The 21192-nt window shown below is 40.3% G+C and overlaps 2 protein-coding genes across 2 annotated transcripts; both read left to right on the plus strand.

The window, feature by feature from the left end:
• The first annotated feature begins 2793 nt into the window (after positions 1-2793).
• LOC122878471 (retinol-binding protein 2-like) lies at positions 2794-5002 on the plus strand. Its single transcript, XM_044201274.1, has 4 exons — positions 2794-2951; positions 4031-4209; positions 4395-4496; positions 4851-5002. Exons 1-4 carry the CDS (start codon positions 2879-2881, stop codon positions 4902-4904), a joined length of 408 nt encoding a protein of 135 aa, XP_044057209.1. The 5' UTR covers positions 2794-2878; the 3' UTR covers positions 4905-5002.
• Positions 5003-6324: 1322 nt separating this feature from the next.
• LOC122878469 (coatomer subunit beta'-like) lies at positions 6325-21170 on the plus strand. Its single transcript, XM_044201272.1, has 22 exons — positions 6325-6479; positions 7161-7298; positions 7460-7546; positions 8375-8501; positions 8669-8817; positions 9293-9439; positions 10258-10357; positions 10469-10611; positions 11265-11464; positions 12284-12394; positions 12999-13087; positions 13200-13306; positions 13388-13531; positions 13858-13988; positions 14267-14474; positions 14806-14916; positions 16390-16604; positions 16718-16810; positions 17108-17288; positions 17543-17614; positions 19095-19931; positions 20097-21170. The coding sequence occupies exons 1-22, from the start codon at positions 6477-6479 to the stop codon at positions 20184-20186; spliced, it is 3483 nt and encodes a 1160-aa protein (XP_044057207.1). The 5' UTR covers positions 6325-6476; the 3' UTR covers positions 20187-21170.
• The last annotated feature ends 22 nt before the right edge of the window (positions 21171-21192 follow it).

A 21192-nucleotide genomic window follows, 5' to 3' on the forward strand; every position in this document is an offset into this window, starting at 1 on the left:
GTGGGTGTGTGTTTGTGTGTGCCTCCAAGGTTATGGGGCGCAGGAAGTGCCATTAGGTGTGAATTAGGCAGGATTAAAAATGAATCCGCTGTCATGCATTATTAAAACTACCCTAATTGCATTTGCATAAGTTTATGAGATGGTGTGTACGTGCGTGAGCATGCAAGCATGTGTGTGCATGTGCAAGTGGATATAGTCCTTCTTACTTATAGGATTACTTGTCTTTTTCTAAATCATTTGGTGCACTTTCAAATCAAAATTCTCTTTTCTTTATCTTGATGTTCACTGTAAACCAGATATTGCCTCTCTTTAACCTGTTCTTACAACTTACTTAATTACTTCCAATTCACCTGACGAAAGCAACAAACCATGGGGAACAGATTACCCACCAAGTCAGCCCTCGGCTACCAGATGGCTCTGTGTCATCTTAACTTTGATCACAGTGTAACATGTGGTACTATTTTGCACAGAGCACATGATATTGCTACCTCTTTCCATGAGGAGCTTTGACTTACACTTGAATGTAGCAACATTGCCCCTGTGTGGTGAAATGAACAAAATGTACATCCAACCCTGAAGTTAAGTTGGGGTGAAGCTTGAGAAAAACAATCAGGACATCAACATTTGTGTTTTGGTGGTATTTATCACCATCATTCTTAAGAGAGTGATTAACGGACTTTTTTATAATGTCGTGTAAATATCTAAGTAGATACAGTAGGTGGGGTCAGGGGCATTTTTGTAATGCAGATACAGCATTGTAATTTAAGTTCCAAATCACAAGAATAATACATTAAATTGATTGTTTTAAACTAATTTACTTCCCCAAATGTCCCCAAAAATGTATTTCAAAAGGTATGTATTTATTGTTTATGTTTATTTGATTCAACACATCACCGTTTTCCAAATGAGCCCTGCCGACTTCAAACCAGTGAAAAGAGCACAGAGAAAAACACAAATACAGAAATGCATTTGGCCTTTAAAGTCTCTTTTGCACAATATGAAAACACTACCTGCCCATTTGATACAGGCATTGCAGCGACATTCAGTTTGAACCAAAATCACCGAGGATCATGTCATTCTAAATACAGACGGTATACAAGCAAAAAATACAATTCATTACAGCAGCAGGTAGTATTATAAACCGTTGCTTTGACTAATGGGGAAAGTTTTGCAATTTTTCTTTCAGCATTTCAAAAGTAACCGTTTTCATCATTGATGTGCTATCAGTGAATTTCTAAGATGTATCATCTGCAGGTGCATATTATTATTTTGCTAGGTGAAAGAAATAACATAGTATACCTTGTAACTATGGAAAAGTATATAAAATGTTTGTTTTAAAACTGCATTACTTGATTTTTTGGCCACTTAGGGGAAGTGCAACAAACTGAAAACACAACACTGGCATACACCTTATACATTTGTTATGGAGAACACGTTAGCAAATGTCATTTCTTCGATTGTTAATATAAAAAACATTGATTAGTGCAGCTTTAATTTTGCTTTTTTTTAGCAAATTCTACTTGATGCTACATGGTTCACCCACTGTATGTACATTATTTGATAGTTATATATATATGTTGGAAAATATGGAACATACCGATTGAAGACAATAATGGTCATTGGCATTACACTCAGAAAATGAGGTAAAATCAGGGAAAGGAGTGCAATTAGACATTGCATGTTGGTCATTGCTTGTGGGTGAGAGATAAGTGTAACTGTAGATCTGGGCATCTTATCAGCTCTGATAAACCATGACACAAAACGCCCACCTCACCTTTGACCCTCCACATACAACCCCATCGACACGAGATCAAATTGGTGTCAGTGCCAAATGGAGCACTGCTGCAGTTGTGAAACCATATTATTACTGCAGCATTTTGAAAGCACTACAGCTCCTCTGAAAGAGATCCAGAGAGCAAACTGTATTGATTATGGCAGCTGTTGAGAGAGTCTCTGTTGTCGCTGTCTGAGATAAAGAACAGAAAAAGGTTTTAAATTTCAATTTAAGATCAATTTCACATTTTTTAAGCATAAATAATGAACTGTGGTCTAGTGATAAGACTCTAACCTTGATACAAACCAACCAGCTGCTTTGCATAAACCAACACCAAGCAGCTCAGACATTAAACACACTAAGACCTTGGTATAAATGTGTGCACACATGCTCACACTCTCTTGCTGATAAAGTAGCTCCAGCTGATTCAAGCATAGGGGTCTGATCTTGAATTGATTCTCAAAGAGAGCTTGAATTTTGAGACATTTCTGCAAAACAAACTTCGGTCTAGTAAATTGTTGTAGTGGAGTTACATTTGAGTCAACAAAATTTCTTCCCTTGAACTTTGTTCCTTGACATGAAACCAAAGAGGAATCTTTCAACTGCAGGCCCAAAAAAAAAAGACTCAAGAAATGAACTCTGTCTCATCTCTGTCCCTGCTCCTCTCCGTCTTCCCTCCATTCCAGTACGAGTAATTGCTAAAGCTGGCTTGTTGGGAGGAAATGGGCATTGAAAAAAACTGCAGCAGACTCTTTAAGTGCTTCCAAGTAATGCTCAGACAAAGAAGCACGTGCGCAAACTACACACTTCTGCAGGTAATATTACACTGTTATCACATGCAGCATGCAGTAAATGTAAGCACAATGTAGACCTGAACTTCATATCACATACTAACACACACACACACACACACACACACTGTCCTGAGGAAATTATCAGGCGGACCCTGTCCTTTGGTCCACTCACACGCGCGTGCACACACACACACACACACACACACAGAAACACAGTGTATATAAAGGGTTGGGCCGTTGAACTGTCTCTCTCAGTGTGACAGACAAACCTAAAGGTAAACTGCTACCCTCACTCACACACCAGTCAACAATGCCTGCAGACTACAATGGACGGTGGGAGATGGTGAGCAATGAGAACTTTGAGGACGTCATGAAGGCCATCGGTAAGTAGCCCTCTTACTGCCTACTTAATGCATAATGGCATAGAAGCGGAGACTGTGGCTTGTAACCCTCATTCAAAACAGGAGTCAGTGAGAAGGGGAAAAAACAAAAGATTTAAAGATGCAACCAAGTAGGGAGGGAGGCCTGAGCAGAACATCTGGAATGGGTGTGTCAGAAAGAGCGAGAGAGCAGCGGTGTGAGGGGAAAAGAAAGAGGGGGGGGGGATGGGTACTGTGGCACTGCTTCATTTCCTTATTGAGCTGCTGTCAGGCCAAGTTAACCTCCACTCTATGAGCGGTTGCTGTCTGTTACCACGCCAAATAAATATTGATTCACTCGTTTCTGCATTTTCATCCTCCTGATCGGCACAAAAGGAAGACAGATTCTGACCCTGGCTCAGGCAGCGGGCCAGCTCGTCATTAAGAAAAAAAAAGTAAGAGAGAGGGAGAGAGGGAGAGAGAGAGAGCCCAGCACTCGGTTCTCCTTCTTTTGGCGTGTCATTGATCAGGCCCAGAATCACTTTCATTATTCACGACTCTATCTGCAATTCATGAAACAACCCCGGTACACTCAGCTCACACAAAATCCGGGAAATCCTGAGCGCCTGCACCTCACATCCATCGAGCGGATAGGAAAATGACATCCTTATGGAAATGGGTCAAAAAATTATTTAGATGGGTAAATATAGGGGCCTCATCTGTAAGAGTGATGGGAAGAAATTGAATTTTCACTTTAAGGCAAATGGGATATGAATATCTAAATGGTCAGGGGGAGTCTCTTTGGCAGGGCCTAATGCTGAAGGGAGGAGAAACTCATTTAGGTCCATTCTGACTCGGAGCAAGGTCATTTTTAAAGGGCAAATGAGACTGACAAACTACCAGCAGGAGAGGAATCATAATAAGTGGTCTGTGGTGTCATATGTGTCTGTGGATGTGTGCTTTTGGTGTGTCTGTGCACATAAGGATTTAGTCAGTAAAAAAGTCCAACTACACACCAAAGAAAATTCTTTCCAACTCTGTAAAACTCCTGCCACTGACATTAAATCCCATGCGTTCTTTTGTGTGTGTGTTCATGCTTGCAGACATTGACTTTGCCACCAGAAAGATAGCTTCCCACCTGCATCAGACAAAAATAATCATCCAGAACGGAGACAAGTTTGAAACAAAGACCCTGAGCACCTTCAGAAACTACGAGGTCAACTTCACCGTGGGAGAGGAGTTTGAGGAGCACACAAAGGGCCTGGACAACCGAAAAGTCATGGTGGGGCTGATTTCTTGTATTTTACATTGAACTGAGCATGGAACAAGTGCTCTCAGTGACTGGTGGTTGGAATAATTATGTTTGAAAGCAGCCATAGATTCACTGACGTTAGTTATAAAACACAAATTTTGAATACTAACCAGCAGAAGGATGCTTTGTTTGTGTGTTTGCGGTGGTGATATCAGACACTGGTTACCTGGGATGGAGACAAGCTGGTGTGTATTCAGAAGGGGGAGAAAGAAAATCGTGGCTGGAAACAGTGGATTGAGGGAGACCTGCTACACCTGGTGAGAGAAAGCGGAACACATTGGCAAAGTCACGGTACAGGGTTGTGAAAGTTTTGGCATATTTGTCAGGTCATTAGAAGTTCCTGTGTGATAACAGCTGCAGCAGTATCTTGCAAATTCACTCTCTCAAGCTGACCACATTGAACAACTTTCCCCCTTCCCTGGCATGATGAAATCTTTCCCAACCCTCAATTAAATCGGACTGATTTGTCTCATATCTATAGGCAATAACAATGAAAAAGATAACAAATCGCTATCTAATAGATGTAAGCTCTGCGTTATTATGTAACTAAGTGAGACATTTGTTGCATCATGTTGGACTCGCAGTCTAAAGGTCTGTCTCTTCTCTTTCAGGAAATCACAGCGCTTGACAAAGTCTGCCACCAAGTATTTAAGAAGGCCCAATAAGACTGGAACGAACCTTACCTGCACAAAACTGTGTGTTGCATGTTGCTGTCTATTTATAATGTGATTGTGAAGACCTGTAATAAATTGATTTAATACCACTGTTTTGTATTGTGTTTTTTATTAAAATATGTACTACAATTATAGACAGTAACTGTTCTTCTAGTAAGGTCCAGCCTCCCTCAGTTCTTGTCCCAATAGTCCAGTAATGTCCCAGCAATGATCCATTTCTATTACACTTTAAGCACAAAAAAATCCCTTTCCCTTCACTCTGGACAGCCATAGCCAAAAGACTAAGCATATTTACACATTAATGTAAATGTTGAAACGGACCTTTATACTGAACGTTTTCTCTTGTATGAAAATGATGAAGAGAAAGGCGCAGATGACGCACTGCATAACAAAATGTGTTTTTCTCATATTCAACTAACTATCAAATCCTCTGGAAGATTTGCATAAGACAAAAGACCAAAAGACCATTTGAATCCATGGTCATATTCTTCCATTTGCTTAGTAAATTGCGGGGATCAAAAGTCAACTTGGTGGGTTGTTTAAGTGTAGCCTGTGTTTTTGCAGTGTAGCGCGAGCTCTCAGGTACAGCGTGTTCTGCTTCTCAGCCGGATCTTGAGCTGCTCCCACAGGAAGCGCTGGAGGATCCACGTCGCCAAAAGAAGCTGCGTCAAGCCAGACAGCGACAGGTAGATTTTAACCGGAAAAGGGGCGTATTGTCTTCTAAATAAAAGCGTTACATTTCAAATATTAGTTTGTGGTCACCACAAATTTACAGCTTTGGGAGAACACCACTTACAAATGATGTATATTCCAGTGTAACATACACATTGCAGTAACAGGTAGGCTACATATTATTCATTATTGTCAAATGTCTTTCTAAGCTCACTGTAGCACCGTACAAAGACGTGCATACATGCATACACTCTACATAAAGCACCTACTGTGTTTATATACGATAGTTTATTACATTGCCCATACAACATTTATCACGTACCCTTGCACTCTTTGCACCCTTTTTTTTTACATTAACAGTTTGACCTTTATGTACACAATGTATGTTATTGTCCATTTGTTGTTTATATAGCTAAACAAACTTATAAACACATTTCTTGTTTGTATTAATATACTTGGCTAATAAAGTTGGTTCTGATACTGATTTTAATAAATAATTAATAAATCATTTATTAATTCCCAGCTAATTATTGTCATTCTTATTATTACTATATTATTTGATCTTTTTGTTGTTACTTGATTTAGCTGATTAATGGTGAAAACTACAAGATCATATTTGGATTATTAGATACATGTTTGTGTTTTTTTGCCAAGTGTCCTAATCTTGCCGTCCTGCTATATATAGTTTTATGTGATTTGTTTAATTCTTCAGAGCCGTAACTCCTCCGAGGTTTATTGTGAAAATAAAGACCGGAAGTGATATTGTTATTATTCTGCTCACTTGGTCACAAAACCTTCTCCGCTGAGTTCCGCAGTAGAAGCCCGACGAGAGCAGCAGGGAGGCCGGTCTCTTTACTGAACATCACGGCAGAGACTCACTGACGTGGAAACATGGTAGGCGGAACAAACAAGCAAAATACTGTACCATAACTGTGTTTGTCTGTTGTTTGCTGTGTGGTACGTCTTTTGGCAGTGGAACGCGACACTTTGTGCGTTCAACAACTATCCAGAAACTTTAACATCACCATTGGAAACTCCATGCAAAACATACTGTAGGAGTAGGCTAGTACATGCAGGCTCCATATGCAACAACAGAATCCAAAAACTACTAATATTTTAGCATCGAAATTCAAACCAGCACAGAAACACTCGATTTGACATAGTATGACAATATTTTTTGATTTGCTTATGGGAGATCTGTTTAACATACGTTCATCCCATTATAAGCAGATTCAATGAAAAGGCTACAAATTGTCATCGACATGTTAAGACTTGAAAGGACCCAGTCAGTCTGCACTCAGGCATATAAAATTTGGAATGGGTAGTATCAACAGACACCCCACATAACTGTGCCCAAAACCTGAAATACAATAGAATATAATATGTTATTAAAATGTTTCCGCCTTACAAGATGGAAGTCACTGAATTTAAGTGTCTACACTGCAAAACTTTCCATATGGAGTATAATATTAAAAATACAGGCTATACAGCTATTGTTGAGAGGAGCTGATTAGACTAGTCCTGATTCTGATATCTTTTTAGTGTTATCATCTTTTCTTTAATGATATGTTACAGCCTCTGCGGTTGGACATCAAGCGGAGGCTGACGGCTCGGTCAGACCGGGTGAAGAGTGTGGATCTGCACCCCACTGAGCCCTGGATGCTGGTTAGCCTGTACAGCGGCACCGTGGTGGTCTGGAACCACGAGTCACAGGTCATTACCAGTCAGTTACACATCCCTCTAATCACTTGTTTGATCCCTCATCTAATCACTTACTGAGTCATTCTTTCACATGCACAGTCACTTCATATTTCTGCATCAGATCCTTTGATTAGCCGATGGACATAAAGTCTGTTTGAATCCTGTGTGTGTAGATGATGGTGAAAACCTTTGAGCTGTGTGACCTGCCCGTCAGAGTGGCCAAGTTTGTAGCCAGGAAACACTGGATCGTTGCTGGAGCAGTAAGTATTGTAACCCAATTGGTACATTAATATATTCATTAAAGTTACAATTCACGTCCGTTACCTTTCTTTTCAGTATGTTGACTGACAAGAAATTAGAAGTTTTATATGAACTCCTAATGAGCATTTAAGTAAAAAATATTCATCTCTTTTCAGTCAGTCAGTTCACTTCAGTTGCTTTATTATTCCTCTTAGAATAAAGAGTACATTTTAATACTGACATAATTTTTCCTATAGCTGTCATTCCTATTATTACTAATTTATTAATATTAACACTACAATTACTAGTTTATTAAAAAAAAAATAATAATAATTCTATGTGGTCTTTGCATTGTGCTGAGAGTTAGAATTTACAAAAAATAGTTGTATTTCTTTATCATTACACACTGACCCAATTTGGGTCAATATAACACCAACGCAATGCTGGCTTAACTTTATCCAGTACCATGGGTAGAAAACTATTGGGCTGCCAGTCAAACCCAAGACAAGTTACTGTAGTGTTATTTTTGCATGTCACTGTTTGTTACTGATGGTTAATGATACTGTATGTGTATCCTTTGCAGTTTTGAATGTCATGCACGTCATTTTTGACAGCTAACAATTAATTTGTGACAGTTTTAAGGTAAAACCTGAGCTTGTTGTGTCTAACACTGCGTCAAATAACCCATTGTCTTGAGCTGGATTGGTGACCCAGTGGTTTTCTACTCATGGGTGCCCTACAGCGCATCAGCCAGTGCCAGTCTTTGGAGGCAGTGACGCTAGCCAGATAAATCTGTGTTTTTGTGTTTAGCGCCAAATGCACTTGTCAATCTCTTTGTCTGCCCCCAGGATGACATGCTGATCCGTGTGTTCAATTACAACACTCTGGAGCGAGTTCACATGTTTGAGGCTCACTCTGACTACATCCGCTGTATCGCTGTCCACCCTACACACCCCTACATCCTCACCAGCAGTGGTAGGAAACAGCTACATCATACACTCACACAAACGCAAAAGGTTAGCATGTGCATCTAAAATGCGGTACCTAACTTTGTACATGAGGGGGTTCTGTAACAAGAAAAGTATAGCATATTCAGCACATACTCATCATCATCGTGTTTTTATGTGTGTGTATGTATTCAGATGACATGTTGATCAAGCTGTGGGACTGGGACAGAAAGTGGTCGTGTAGTCAAGTGTTTGAGGGACACACTCACTACGTCATGGAGATTGTCATCAACCCCAAAGACAACAACCAGTTTGCCAGTGCCTCTCTGGACAGAACTATTAAGGTACACACACACACACACACACACACACACACTCACACACACACACACGCAAATATTTGTAAGGGAACACAAAAGAAGATTGCTTTGGGGCACAAACAGAATAATGTGCTGCTCTTCCAGATTTAAATGAAAGTAAAAGTGACAAAAAGGAGGGTCAGGCAGGGACCTTTTCTTCACTGGCAGAAGTAACAGTGTTCATGGGAAATGTGGTCTCAATTTTGAGAAACACTACCACTAACAACACTACTTCTGTGAGACAGAGGCTTTCAAACATCTCGATCAAGGCCTCATTTGCTTTCACTATTTACAAAACAACAAGGATATTCTGATATTTACAATGCTTCACAAAATATCCTTAAATCATTCTATTACTTATAAAATGTGAGTCAATCAACTGCCCTTGTTGCTCAGTGTTAGACACACTCCCATACACTCTATCCTTCGACATGTTTCTACTCTGCCTGCTGTACTGTAGGTGTGGCAGCTGGGCTCCAAGACTCCCAACTTCACTCTGGAGGGCCATGAGAAGGGGGTGAACTGTATTGATTACTACTGCGGAGGAGACAAGCCCTACCTCATATCAGGGGCTGATGACCACCTGGTCAAGATCTGGGATTATCAGGTACCACACACACCGGACTGTATTTTCTTTTGCTCAGTATTCTGTATCAGTGTAACTGTGTTTACTGAGTATTAGGTAATAACAGTCATTTTATTATTCTTGTATAGTTGGTTTTTATTTCTGTGTCATCCCAGACAACGCTATTTTACAAAACATCTTCTGGTAATACATATACCAAAAAAAGAACATCAGTTGCAACATTATAAGTACTTCTAGATGCTTTCAAATGACATATTTATGTGGAAATATTCTTACTGTATATCATCAGCCCACTGCTCTCTACTCTGAGCAAACACAGATTCTCTGAACAGACAAATGTTGATCTTTTTGTTATTAAAAAATGCCTCACCAAACACATAGTTGTAGAACAATGCGTACGTGTTTTGACCAAGAGTCTATCATTTATTTATTCGAAATAAATATTTTTTTCAGCCTGCTTTCTTCCATATTCAGTAAATTATTTCATAATTGAGCTTTACATGTCATCCAGCGGACCTCATATGGTCCTCATCCCATATTTATGAAAGGGCAGCAGAAGTAGTAAGTGTAGTTGTATCTGTAGCTAAAGCAATAACAGGAATGCATTTCTGCAATGCTACGTATCATATTTTCAAAAAAAATATTCGTCCAGGATTCATCATTTAGTATTCTGAAAACTAAATGTCCAATTTCTAAAAGTGGCAAGCATGCATTTAATATCTGAAATATAAGGTTGATAACATACACACATGAGCAGTTTAGATATAAAAAAGCATAGTACAGTGCTGTCATGTGACATTATGTGACGAGCCTATGTGCTGTGTGTCTTTATTTACCAGAACAAAACCTGTGTTCAGACCCTGGAGGGTCACGCCCAGAATGTGACCTGCGTCCGTTTCCATCCTGAGCTGCCAATCATCCTCACTGGCTCTGAGGATGGTAAGTTGTGTATTTTAATGAAACATTTCAAAACTACACAAACTCAGCAAATCTGTAGCTCCAAAGCAGTTCAGCATCTTGGTTCAGTTTGACCTCTTGTTGTTTCCGTAGGCACTGTTCGAGTGTGGCACTCCAACACCTACCGACTAGAAAGCACACTCAACTATGGCATGGAGAGGGTGTGGTGTATATGTGGCCAGCCCGGCTCTAACAGTGTGGCTTTTGGCTATGATGAAGGCAGCATCATCATCAAGGTATACTGTGTTGTTGTATTGTATATAGCACTATCTCCCAGAAAGCTACATTTTAAGCATTAAAAACTATACTGTTTTCCTTAATTCCTCACTTAGATGACTGAAATTACAAATGAACAACTCTAAATAATATAAAGGTGAAGGGTCATGGTGTTTCCATATTTAGAGTCAATAATGGCAAGCTAAAAACACATAGGAGCAGGCTGATATGAGCCACTCAGAAAATTTTTAAATTGAATGCATTTTGGGAACAGTCATCAGTCATCAATTTCAGTTTCCAGCCGCTTTTAACTTCTGAACGAGGTCTAATCAGTGGGCTCTTGGAAGCCCCTCTTTTGTCAGTGGGCCCTTGACTTAGGAACATTCACTGTAAACAACACCTCAGGTTATTAAAACCTACAAATCCCCAGAGAAAATAGAGGACATGACATCTCTATCCTCAGTATCAGCGATGGGCAGTCACATTATACACCCTCAGTTGGAGTATATTATATAGCAGATTGCATTGTGTAAGCTGAAGGAATATTTGTTGACCTGTAATATAAAAATGGTCACCAGCAGTTCCCCATCCCTACATTCCTCTGTGCCCCTTTCGTCTCTTCTTATCTTGCACCTCATCCTCCTCTCTTGTCTCCTCTCCCTCTCTGTCTCAGCTGGGTCGGGAGGAGCCGGCCATGTCCATGGACTCCAGCGGGAAGGTCATGTGGGCTCGCCACTCCGAGGTGCAGCAGGCCAACCTGAAGGCCATGGGAGAGGCTGAGATCAGGGATGGAGAGAGGCTGCCGCTGGGTGTCAAAGACATAGGCAGCTGTGAGATCTACCCCCAGACCATCCAACACAGCCCCAACGGGAGGTGAGACGGAGCGCTGTGGGTGGAGGCAGTGGTGATGTTAAAATCTGAGAAGCATATTGTAAAATTGTGGGTTGTAGATTTTCTTTCTTGCTGTATCACATCTAGTCCTGAGTTATATTTTGATCATTTAAATTTGACACTTTGGTCTGTGTTGATTTACCTCTGAGACTGTACAAGTCAGCACTATAACAGTTCATATACACCCACCCTTATCTGAGAGTTAATGCAGTTAAAAACCAAATGGGATGCAAATAATGCTGAATGAAAATATTAATGTTTGATTGTGAAGGTATAGTACAGTTATACAAACCATTATTTTCCAGTGCTCAGGTTAGTAATGATTTTCCTGCCACACAATTTTGCAAATCTCTTCTGGTGAAGTTACATTCATCTTCTGCACGTGAAAATGTAGGCGTCATGTGCGAAAGCTTTTATTTGACAGCTCTGATCATTTTGAGCATCCTAGAGCAAATGGATATTTTTTATACAGCTGATATATATGTTGCTGTTCAAAATGCATATCATCTGTTGAGAGGTTTATAGTTTTTATATAATTTGGAGTAACAAAACATCTAAGTTTTTTGATAATATGGCTAAATTCCTCCTTAGCCCCTTCCAGAACATGTATTAAGTTATTAAAGTCCAAATGAAACCTGGACTGTACTGTATGTTTGTGTCTAACCACAGTGTAATTAGCCAGGACACAGGTCAGTGCAGGTAAAAAAAAGGGGTGTATCACTGCCTACCTGCCTTCTTGCTGATTCTTTTGGGGTGAGAATCGTGTGTATCATCCTTATTTGAGTCTTTGTGTCTTTGCAGATTTGTAGTGGTGTGTGGAGATGGAGAGTATATCATCTACACCGCCATGGCCCTGAGGAACAAGAGTTTTGGCTCAGCTCAAGAGTTTGTCTGGGCACATGACTCCTCACAGTAAGTCCTAAAAACCTTAAAGGAATAGTTCAACATTTTGGGAAATACACTTTTTCGCTTTCTTGCTGAGAATTAGATGAGAAGATTGATACTAATTTCATGTCTGTATGCTAAATATGACGCCAGAGCCAGCAGGCTATGAGCTTAGCTTAGCATAAAGACTGGAAACAGGAGGAAACAACTAGCCTTGCTCTGTCCAAAGTTCACAAATTTGCCTACTAGCTCACTAATTAACACATTATATTGTTTGCTTAATCCTCCCACATTGAGTTTCATGCTGGAGCTGTTTCTTGCTGGACTGTAAAACCATAATTTTTCATTTTAACATTTTTTATTTGTGTAAGGATCAAACAAACAAGCTATAACATGTTGGACAGAGCCAGGCTAGCTGTTTCCCCCTTGTTCCAGTCTTTACAGAATGCTAAGCTAAGCTAAGCTAACCGTCTCTTGGCTTTAGTTTCATATTTAGCGTACAGACATGAGAACAGTATTGATTTACTCATCTAACTCTCGCCAGTAATGTCATAAGACATACTGACTCACTCACCCACACTCTCAGATGTGGTCAGGTACGTTATTTTAAGTGCGTACGTTATTTTCATAGGTATGCCATAAGGGAAGGCAGCAGCATGATCAAAATATTTAAGAACTTTAAAGAGAAGAAGGCTTTTAAACCTGACTTTGGGGCTGAAGGTGAGCTTCATTTCCTTTTTTGTCATTTGACATGACAGGTTTTTGTGTGTGGATACAGTATGTATATGTGTGCATGTCTGTGTGTAATGCTTAGTATCCTGCTGTCCCATAGGTATCTTTGGTGGCTTCTTACTGGGAGTGAGGTCAAACAGTGGCCTGGCCTTCTACGACTGGGAAAGTGCTGAACTGATCCGCCGTATCGAGATCCAACCAAAACATGTGAGTCATACTGTTACGGCTCTTACATCTCCAGCAGTCTGTCTGTGGCCCTCTTATAATGTCTTGTCTTCCTGTCTTTAGATCTTCTGGTCTGATTCTGGGGAGCTTGTGTGTATCGCTACAGATGAGTCTTTCTTTGTGCTGCGCTACCTACCAGAGAGAGTGGCAGCGGCCCAGGAGTCCAAGGAAGAGATGACAGAAGATGGGATAGAGGACGCCTTCGAGGTCAGAGACCCGTAGTAGTGTATTTCCCGAAAGACTGTGCAGGGCTTTAATTTGCAGAACGTAATTTCCAAAAACACATGATGGAATGCAGAAAAAAACATGTGTTAGCTACTACATGTTAATTTTTTAAAACTTTTTTGCCAGCCTTTAGTGTCTTTATTTTAGATGTCATTTACAGTAACATGCAAATGTCTTTAAAAAATGTTGTTCTGGGAGATGCATGTAGTCTGCAGAGGAATTATGCCTCTTTTTTTTTTTTTTGAGAAACTATTCTATACTATATTCCCAGTGATTATTTGTCTTTCTTGTTACTTCCTGCTGACCAGGTGCTGGGTGAGGTCCCAGAGGTGGTGAAGACTGGGGTTTGGGTGGGAGACTGCTTCATCTACACCAGCTCTCTTAACAGACTAAACTACTATGTTGGAGGAGAGATCATCACCATTGCTCACCTGGACAGGTACGATGCATCTATACATGTAAATTTCCAAAGATGTACCAGCAAACCCATCTTGGTTTATTCATAAAGTATGACAGCAGCACAAAACAAATGTGTCTCAGCGCTCTGCCATCGTCAGCGTTACAGCCACGTCCCTGGCATGCTGGGAAAATCTGCTGTATGTCTTGGTGTCTCATGCCATCCACATTTCTCTTGTTATCCATTTATATCCAGTAAATTAGAAATGCCATAAAAACTTCTCAAAGAAGCGTCTTAAAACAGGTCTTTCTTATGTGTAGGACCATGTATCTGCTGGGCTACATCCCCAAGGACAATCGTCTCTACCTTGGAGACAAGGAGCTGAACGTCATCAGCTTTTCCCTGCTGCTTTCAGTGCTGGAATACCAGACAGCTGTCATGAGGAGGGACTTCAGCAGGGCCGACGAGGTTCTACCCACAATCCCCAAGGAGCAGAGGATAAGGGTAGCCCACTTTTTAGAGAAACAGGTACATTTGTTCACCAACTTTTGTGCATCTCTGTGTTTTTTCTTTGTGCTTGACTATAAATTCAGGATTTGGATGAATGCATAATTTACAGAACATCAGGCAGCCAGATGGAGTAAAACCTCTGGGCAGAATTCTTGTGTATGTAAATATATTTATCATGGGAATGGTTTTGCTTCTCACGCAGTCTCTTTTACCACTTCACTTTTTCACATTCACATAGTTTCACATATCTGATCTTCCACTGTTGGTCACTGTGCTTTACATAAAAACAGATGAATATATGGAATAAAAATGTTTGTAACGGTTTATTGTGTTTTCTTGTGTTGTGTAGGGCTTCAGACAGCAGGCCCTGGCTGTGTCCACTGACCCAGAACACAAGTTTGACCTGGCCCTGCAGCTGGGAGAGATCAAGATAGCCTACCAACTGGCCTCAGAGGCAGAGGTCAGAGCACGCATTCACATATACACAAAAACAAGACGAAAGCTGTGTCCCAAACCCATACTACACTAACTCTATACAGCATGTACTACATACCAATCATCATAGTATACTGGTTTAGCAGTGAGTATACAAACATATCAACATACTTTACCATTTTTTTACCAATGGGAAATTATACAATACAGTCTGTGTGACATCGGTTGTCAATCACACTGCAACTTTGGAAGGCTACTGCCAATAACATTCACAAATGGACATCAAAATGTTTCTACCGTCTAATACTTATTTTTGGTTTTCCAAGATTTTTTTGGAGCTGTTTCACAACCACCTAAACTTTATTTTATTTTTTTTCCAACTGTGAGCAGCTCCTCCATTTCATTTGTGCATTGCATTGTGGGAGAATAGTGTGCATCAACAGCACGCTGAAAAATCAAAAACTCAAAAAAGTCTACAGCCATGCTAGCGGCTCTGTGAGGCTGTATTTAGGAACAGTGCTTTGAACTAAATGCTAACATCTGCATGCTAACATCTGCATGCTAACATGCTCACAAACACAATGCTAACATGCTGATGTTAAGCAGGTATAATGTTTGGTATGTTCACCATTCTCAGTTAAGCATATTAGCACGCTAACATTTACTAATTAGCACTAAACACAAAGTACAGCTGAGGCTGATGTCATTAGTTTTGTAGGTTTTACCTACAAATACCAAAGTATTGAGCAAACAGTTTGACCTGATAATGACGCAAGATTAAAAGTCACAGGATCACCAATGTGATTACAATTCATCCTGAGTGGATAATGTATGTAGCGTATGTACCAAACGTAATGGCAATACATTCAATAGTAGTAACAGTATTCATTGTTTGTGAACCATGAATGGCTGTGTAAAATTGCATGGCTATCCGTTCAATAGTTGTTGAGCTATTTCAGTCTGGCTGTGGTCCAGACTGAAATATCTCAACATCTATTGAACAGATAGCCATAGACCAACCGACAGACAGATCGGCATTGCCATCCCTGAAGCCACGCCGCTAGCAGGGCTAAAAACTATACAAATGTAAATGTATAGGAGGTGAATATGCTGTTAAGGTTTACTGTTGTTGCAACATTACAGAATGTCTGGAGACTTTATATGCGTTATATTATATTTACTGTATTGTGTTATCTGTTTCACATCTAATCAGAATAAGTCTGATTCATTTCACACAGTCTTTTATGGAGGAACTTTGTACATTAGTTTATATTATAATAAAATAATTCAAAATCAATTTTTGTTTTGAATGATTTTCTTTAATTCGTAGCTGTGTAATATGCAGGATAATGTATATAGAATCTGTCATTGTGAGTCACAGCCCTGGCCTCCCACACTTAGTAAGTGCTTCACAGCGTATTGTTGCTGAGGCTCATGCTTTTCCTCCTGTGATAATTCTCTCCTGTCTCTTTGGCACCTTGGCATGTGGGGGCTCCAGTCAGAGCAGAAATGGAAGCAGCTGGCAGAGCTCGCTACTACAAAATGCCAGTTTAGCCTGGCCCAGGAGTGTCTGCACCAAGCTCAGGATTATGGGGGATTATTGCTGTTGGCCACCGCCTCGGGCAACACAGACATGGTGGGCAAATTGGCAGAGGGGGCAGAGAGGGATGGGAAGATCAACGTGGCCTTTCTCACCTACTTCATGCAGGGAAGGTAAGTGGAAGAAGAAGAAGAAGAAGAGGAGGGTGAGGGGAAAGGGAGCTATGTTTGAATCCATATTTCAATCAACTTGTTTATATTTTTTCTAATTACTTTATTTATTTCAGACTGGACAGATGTCTGGACCTTCTCATCAAAACAGATCGGTTGCCAGAGGCCGCATTTCTGGCAAGAACATATCTGCCCAGTCATGTGTCAAGGTAAAGTTGTTTCTGTTGAGTGCACAGCATACTGTGTTGTGCTCCAGTGTACCGGCTGTGTCTTTGCGCATACATTAATCTTATATCCATACAGGTCCTGCAGAACCTTTGCATGTCCCAGTTTACCTGCAATTTGTAAGAAATACCTGTTATTGTTTCCCAACAAATTAGCAAAATCAAAATCTGTGGAAAATTGATGCTACTCCTGAAAGTTTTTGACAATGGGAATATCTATATCTGTGTGTATACATTACATTATGCATCACTGGTGAGCTGTATATGCTTCCCTTTCCTCAGGGTGGTGAAGCTTTGGAAGGAGAGTCTGTCCAAAGTCAACCAGAAGGCAGCAGATGCTCTGGCTGACCCCATCCAGTACAGCAACCTGTTCCCTGGCCTCCAGCAAGCCCTGCTGGCTGAGCAGTACCTGAAGGAGACTCATGTCAGGGTCAGGCCTGCTGCAGAATACCCACTCATCACGGTCAGTGGAAGTCAGAGGAACTATACCTGAAAACTTTAATAGATCGAAGAGTGATTTCATCCTAAATTATGCACATAGATACATTGCTGCATAAATTGTAAAATCTTCCAGTTTTTAAGTCAGCTGTTGAATTGGGATTTGTTCTTTCAAATTATGTTTTGCTAATCCACCATTATTGAATCAGCTGAATTAACTGCTCATACTTTGAGCATCATCTTTGAGATTACATTTTGCCTGTCTCTCTATTTTTTCAGCCAAATGAGGACCGTAATGTTCTGGAGGAATCTGCGGGTTTTGTGCCCAATGGAGAGATCACTGAGTCAGAGGTGAGGACCAGAACCTGCACCTCTGAATTGTTATATCAAGATGTCGCTCCTTTAACTGATGCTGTGACCAAAAATTGGAAATTTTAGATTCACATGTCATAAGGCATGTCTGCCTTTAGACAGCACTCGCATGCCCAAAACAATTCTTGGTCATGGTTATCATTCCTGCAGTCCATACTGACTTTGAAGAGATCCCTTCCTAGCATGATTCCAATGTAGAGAGATGGGGGACAAAATCGACAGTCCTCATTCACTGAAAAAAGTAATTCTAGAGTTCAGCAGTCTGAATCAAGTGGGTATCAACCAAAGTTGTAGTCTTTTTAGTACAAAATTCCCTCTTTGCATTACTATTCTTCAGCCACAACTCACCAAGGAAATACTGTCTGGGAATTTTGCTCTAAAAAGACTAACTGTGGAAGATCCCCCCATGATTTGTCTAAGTCGGACTGCTGAAGCGTCATTAGTTACTGCTGAACTTAAGAATGAATGTTTGCACGGAACAAAGACTGTGGATTTTGTCCCCCATCACTTAATGTTACATTGAAATAGTTTCAGGAAGATATCTCTTCACGGCCAATATGGACAGGAGGAACAATCACAGTTTCCAGTGGTGGACAGTAACTAAGTACATTTACTTGAGTGCCGTACTTAAGTACAATTTTGAAGAATTTGAGTATTTCCATGTTATGCTACTTTATACTTCTACTCCACTCAGATAAAGATTTTACATAAAAAACATATCATACGGTTGTAAACCTTTAACACATTGTTGAAGATTGGACCAGTGGTTCCCAACCTTTTTGTCTTGTGACCTCTTATATTAAAAGCACTGTCAAGTTGGGGCCTGTTGTCACGTTTCAGATGACTGTGAGTTGTTTGCAGTTCCACCAAAGGGACATTTCCCCTTTAAACTTCTCACATGGTGTCATTTAAATAACAGTTCAAGACCCAAAGAGGGAAAATCATCCAATATTTAATAAACTAAGCAAACATTTGAGAAAAGTTCAAAAAATGAATACAGATTTGTTTAGAAGAACTTTGTTTCTTGTCTTCTTCCCTCTCCCATTAATCATCTTGCAACCCCTCAGACTTATTTTGTGACCATTTGGAGGGCCCTGGCCCTCAGTTGGGAACCACTGGACTAAACTAGCTAACTGTATATAAATTAGTTAAACATAGCTCCACCTCGAGCAACAGTACAGCTACAGTAAAATGCTGCTTACACATTGATGCATCAGAATTAAAAATCTAATGTAATATAAAATAATATATGAGTCACTTTTACTTTTGATACTTAAAGTACATTTTGCTTATAATACGTCTGTACTTTTACTTAAGTAGGACTTTGAATGCAGGACTGTTACTTCACATGACAATAAAAACCATAAGTACCCATGCGAGTATTGGACGAAGACAGACAGACAAAAATGTGAATCTATCCTTTAAAACAGAATTGTTATTCTGCTTATTCTAAATACAGGAAGTGGTAAAGAGCCTGAATGAAACCGTCATGGTAGCAGCAGTGACAGAGGCTGCACCTGCAGAAACAGTAGTAGTGGAGGAACCCATTCCACTAAAACAGCAGATTATTGATCCTGTTTCAACAACAGAAGAAGAATCCATCCCAACAGCAGCATCCCCTCTGCCTGTCGCAGTAACAGAAGAACCAAAACTAGCAGAATATGCGTCTTCTGAGGAGGACACCATCACTAAATCAGAGGAGGCTTCAGTATCTGTAGAGGAAGACATTTCGGAGTCCACCATAGAGATTACCCACAAAGAGCCAGAGATGGTACAGTCCAGTCCCGTGGAAGATGTCAGATCATCAGTTGAGACAGATGTTCAGGACATTTCTCCAGCAACGGATGCTGAAACATCTCTAACCAAGACAACATCAGAAGCGCCAACCATCATAGATACAGCAGCAGAGGAGACTCATGTTTCTGAGGAACTTGTTTCAGAAACAGCTCCATTATCCGTAGCAGTGGAGGAGCTCATCTCCTTTGAAAACACAGCCAGTCCACTGCTGGATGTGCCTATCCAAGTCCAGACTTTTCTAGATTTGGGCCTTGATCCACTGCTAGACTCACTTGAAGATACAATGCCAGTACTGAAGCCAGTCTCAACACAAGAACCAGAACAAGAGGACCAAACCACAGCACTCCCAGTAAAGCCTGAGGACAACCTGGAGCCTGCTGTTCCTCTACAGCCTGAGCCGGAGGTTTTAGCCCCAGTAGCAGCTTCCACAGAGGGGAATGTAGCGGAGGAGGCAGGTCCGGAGGGAGCCGAGGACCTTGAGGCAGAGATGAATGACGAGGTACGCATCAGTTTTTAATCTTACAGCAAAGATTTATTAATGCCGGCATGATTATGGAATCAAATTTATTATGTAATAAGATTGTATTGTATGTAACAATGGCCGTCTTGTTTCCTTTAATATAACGCCTTTTGTTTTCCACCCACACATTTTTTCCACCTGTAGGTCCTGGATGATGTGGATCTGGACAATTTTGACCTGGAAGATATCGACACCACAGATGTCAACCTGGATGACGATTTCTTGAGCGAATGAATAGGAAGAGAAATCTTTTTTGTTTTTTCAGTGACCAAAGAACACAAAGGGCTGTTTTCCAGGACAGTCATATGCTGTCAACAGCTTGAAATGCCTGTAAATTGGTGGTACTGTAGGATTAAAATTGTTCAAAGTACACCTACAAGAGAGCAGGTTTAACCTCAAATAAAGCCACAGCCTTGATTAACCATTCTGACGTGTCCAGGCTGAGTTTAAACCATATCTGGGAGACCAAACCAATGCCGTGGCCTTCTGTAGTAAAAGAAACCAAGGGTAGATTGAAAGGGACAAAAATGTGTTAAAGGGGAAATACTGTAGGGATAAGGAATAGAAAGGCATGTATATGGTTTGAGCTGGATATTATCACTGGCTGCAATGTATCCCACTATTTCCAGACAGTTGTTGGTGACCTTTTTTACACTACACATACTACTACACATTACTCTCAGTACCTCTTCCTCATACAGTAGAACACCACTGTTGACCAGGGTGTTATCCCAGCCATTGAGGAATTCTTCAAGTTTGAATATTGCGTTCATTCTTGATGTGAAATGTAACAATTTATTTTCTCTTAACATTCATGCTGGATCAGAGCAGTATTTTTGAATTTTAACTGGGACAAGGCTGTCTGTATCTTCCAACTGCCATGATTTTTATAAATAGTATGTATTCAAAAATGTTTTGGACAAGTCCCCTATTTGGTTATATTCAATGTTTTTATTATCTCTCCGTTGTTGATGTCCTAATAGTTTGGTGCAGAATTACTTCTCAAAGCTAGTATAAACATATACTGCCGTTTTTCCTTTATTAAATAAACTGATGTAACAGAAACCTACTGTTGATTTCATATGTGCCTTACATTTGTGCTTTTGTTTTTCTCCTTTTCATTTTTGTAAAAAGATGGATGGTATTGTGTATGGTAGTGTATAACTGGACATGAAAAGTGAACTTAATAAGCATATATCAATAAAGTCTTCCATGTTTTCCAGGCCTCAAGTTATTTTAC

This window comes from Siniperca chuatsi, linkage group LG7, assembly GCF_020085105.1.
Source record: "Siniperca chuatsi isolate FFG_IHB_CAS linkage group LG7, ASM2008510v1, whole genome shotgun sequence".
Classification (NCBI taxonomy): Eukaryota; Metazoa; Chordata; class Actinopteri; order Centrarchiformes; family Sinipercidae; genus Siniperca; species Siniperca chuatsi.